Source organism: Parasteatoda tepidariorum, chromosome 6 (assembly GCF_043381705.1).
Source record: "Parasteatoda tepidariorum isolate YZ-2023 chromosome 6, CAS_Ptep_4.0, whole genome shotgun sequence".
Lineage (NCBI taxonomy): Eukaryota > Metazoa > Arthropoda > Arachnida > Araneae > Theridiidae > Parasteatoda > Parasteatoda tepidariorum.
The window spans coordinates 19,143,373-19,146,303 of record NC_092209.1 but is presented as its reverse complement, the minus strand read 5'-3'; the positions used below and the strand labels follow the sequence as shown (position 1 = coordinate 19,146,303).

Sequence of the window (2,931 nt, the reverse complement as noted above, 5' to 3'; positions counted from 1 at the left end):
TAAGAGAACAAAAATCCTTCCTTCCTTCCTTCCTCAATGGCACGACAGCCCCGGGTGGGCCCTGGCCTTCTCAATCAACTTCCTCCAGGCCTGCCTCTGCCTGGCAGTTGTCTTCCAGTTTGAGACTTTTAAGACTGAAAAGTCTCTTTCCACGCAGTCGGCCCATCTCAGCTTTGGTCGACCTCTGGGCCTTGATCCGATGGGCTGAGCCGAAAAGATTATGTTTGTCGGACGCTCTCTGTTCATTCGAATGATGTGACCAGCCCATTTAATTCTTTGAATTTTTACATACTTGACAACATCAGGCTCTCTAAGGGCCCGATAGAGTTCTGAGTTTGAACGTCTGTACCAAGTACCATCAACTTGTTTGCCCCCAAAAATGGATCTTAGGATCCGACGTTCGAAGATTCCCAAGGAATTCTCATCTTTCTGTGTTGTTGTCCAAGTTTCTGAGGCATATGTTAGGATAGGTCTGATTAAGCATTTATAAATTAACAGTTTAGTATCTCTTTTTAGTAGGTTTGATTTTAAATATTTTTTTAATCCATAGAAACATTTACTTGCACTATTGATTCTTCTTTGTATTTCGGGTGCGATATTGCCATTAACGTTGACTTCAGAACCAAGATAAACAAAACTGTTTACTTTTTCAAACTTGTATTCACCAATTTGCAAGTGAGTTGTAGAATCAGTTATTTTGGTGCATTGCATGTACTTGGTTTTCTCCTGGTTAATAGTGAGATGCATTTTTTCTGCCTCTTTTTCCATGGATAGAAAAGCTTGCTTTAAGTCAGATTGTGTTCGCGCTTTGATGTCAATATCATCGGCAAACGGGAAAATTTGGACAGACTTATGAAAGATATGTCCTCTGGTATTGATTCCTGAATCTCTGATAATTTTTTCTAATGCCAAATTGAAGAGTAGGCATGCCAGAGCATCGCCTTGCCTTACACCATTTTTTACCTCCATTGGTTTCGAGAAGTCATTTTGGATTTTAACTTTCTGCATGGTCTTACACAGTGTAAGTGTGGTGAGTCGTACAAGCTTGTCCGGGATATTGAATTCTCGCATAGCTTCAAAGAGTCGCTTCCGGTTTACACTGTCGTAAGCAGTTTTGAAATCCACAAATAGGTGGTGGGTACCAATTCCAAATTCTCTGATCTTTTCCAGAATCTGTCTTATGCAAAATATTTGGTCAGTTGTAGACCTGACCTTCCTAAAACCGCACTGGTATTCACCAATGATGTTTTCTACATAGGGGCTAAGTCTGTTAAATAGAATTTTTGAAAAGACTCCATATGCAGTGCAGAGCATGCTGATACCCCGGTAGTTTGAACATTCAAGAATGTCTCCTTTTTTGTGTATAAGACAAACAGTGCTGTGTTTCCATTCTTCCGGGAGTATCTCTTTTTCCCATACTGATGTTAGAATATTATGTATGGCCTTTAACCCATCTGGTCCTGAGTTTTTGATGAATTCTGGTGATATCAAATCTGGGCCAGGAGCCTTGTTGTTCTTAAGTTTTTGTACTGCTTCTTCAACCTCAATCATTGAAAGAGGTGCAATGCACTCTTGGTTAACGTTTGGTGAACAGGACTCTGTCTGAACGCACTCTACATTAAGTAGGTTGTCGAAGTGTTCATTCCACCTATTGAGAATGTCGGTTTCATCGCTTAAAATATCTCCATATTTATTTCTGCAAAGGTTAGTTCTAGGTTTGAACTCCTGACTACCAAAGTTAATACCACGAAAGAAAGCTCTGCTCTCATTAGACCCTCGGAGATGTTCGACATCCTTAAAGAGGTCTTCGTGAAAAAACTTTTTCTTCAACCTATGAACTTCTTGCAGTTTTGTATTTCTCTACTGATGCTCTCGAGTGTTTTTTACTGAGCATCATATTATATGCATCGTTTTTCTTTGGGTCGCGCTGCGACATTCTGTATCAAATCAATCCTTTTTCTCAGCTCTTTTTATTTTGCTTATTACATTATCACATGTGTCCAATAGGGCTTCTTTGAAAGAAGTCCACTTTCCATCTATGCAATCAATATTTTCGATTGCTTTTTCATCAAGCTTCATAGTTAGTAGTGACTGAAAGTCATCCCTGACTCTAGGGGTCTTTAATTGTTCGCAGTCAAATTTCTCAAGACGTTTCCCATGACATTTATGTGCATTAGATAGTTTGGCCTTGATCCTGCTCATTACCATGTGATGGTCTGAGTCAAAGTTGGCCCCACGATAAGTTCTAATATCTTGTATGTCCGTCATATGTCTAGAGTCTATCAATATATGGTCAATCTGGTTGGAGGTATCTCCATCTGGTGATCTCCAGGTCGTTTGGTGAATTCTCTTGTGTTGGAAAAAGGTCCTGGATATGACCATACTATGTTCTGCAGCGAAGTGAATGAGCCTCTGTCCATTGTCATTTGTTGTTTCGTGCAGGCTGTATTTTCCAATAGTGGGCCTGTGCTCAGCTTCCTTTCCAATTTTAGCATTTAAGTCACCCAAAATAATTTTGATGTCGTTTTGTGGACAGGAGTTATATAGAGAATGCAGGTTCTCATAGAAAAGTTCTTTCTCGTCTTCATCCTTGTCTTCAGTAGGTGCGTGGGCATTTATAAGACTGTAATTAAAGAATTTTCCTCTTAGCCTAATTTTACATAACCTTGAAGACTTTGGCACGAAATCCATGACAAGATGCCGAATGTGTTTGCCCACAACAAAACCCGTTCCAAAAATATGCCTCTTCTTATCACAGCTATAGAAGATTGTGTGATTTCTCTTCTCGATTATTCCATCGTTAAGCCACCTCATCTCTTGCAGAGCCATTACATCAGCCCTGTAATTATCCAGCTGTTCCGTTAAGAGTTGCAGCCCTTTGCTTTTATACAAAGAGCGAATGTTCCAAGTTCCGATTCTCAGTTCCATGTA

General features: G+C 39.9%; 1 protein-coding gene across 1 annotated transcript; it reads right to left on the bottom strand.

Moving 5' to 3' along the window:
* Positions 1-1,947: 1,947 nt before the first annotated feature.
* LOC122270482 (craniofacial development protein 2-like) lies at positions 1,948-2,928 on the bottom strand. Its single transcript, XM_043047956.1, has one exon. The coding sequence runs from the start codon at positions 2,926-2,928 to the stop codon at positions 1,948-1,950; it is 981 nt and encodes a 326-aa protein (XP_042903890.1).
* Positions 2,929-2,931: the final 3 nt, after the last annotated feature.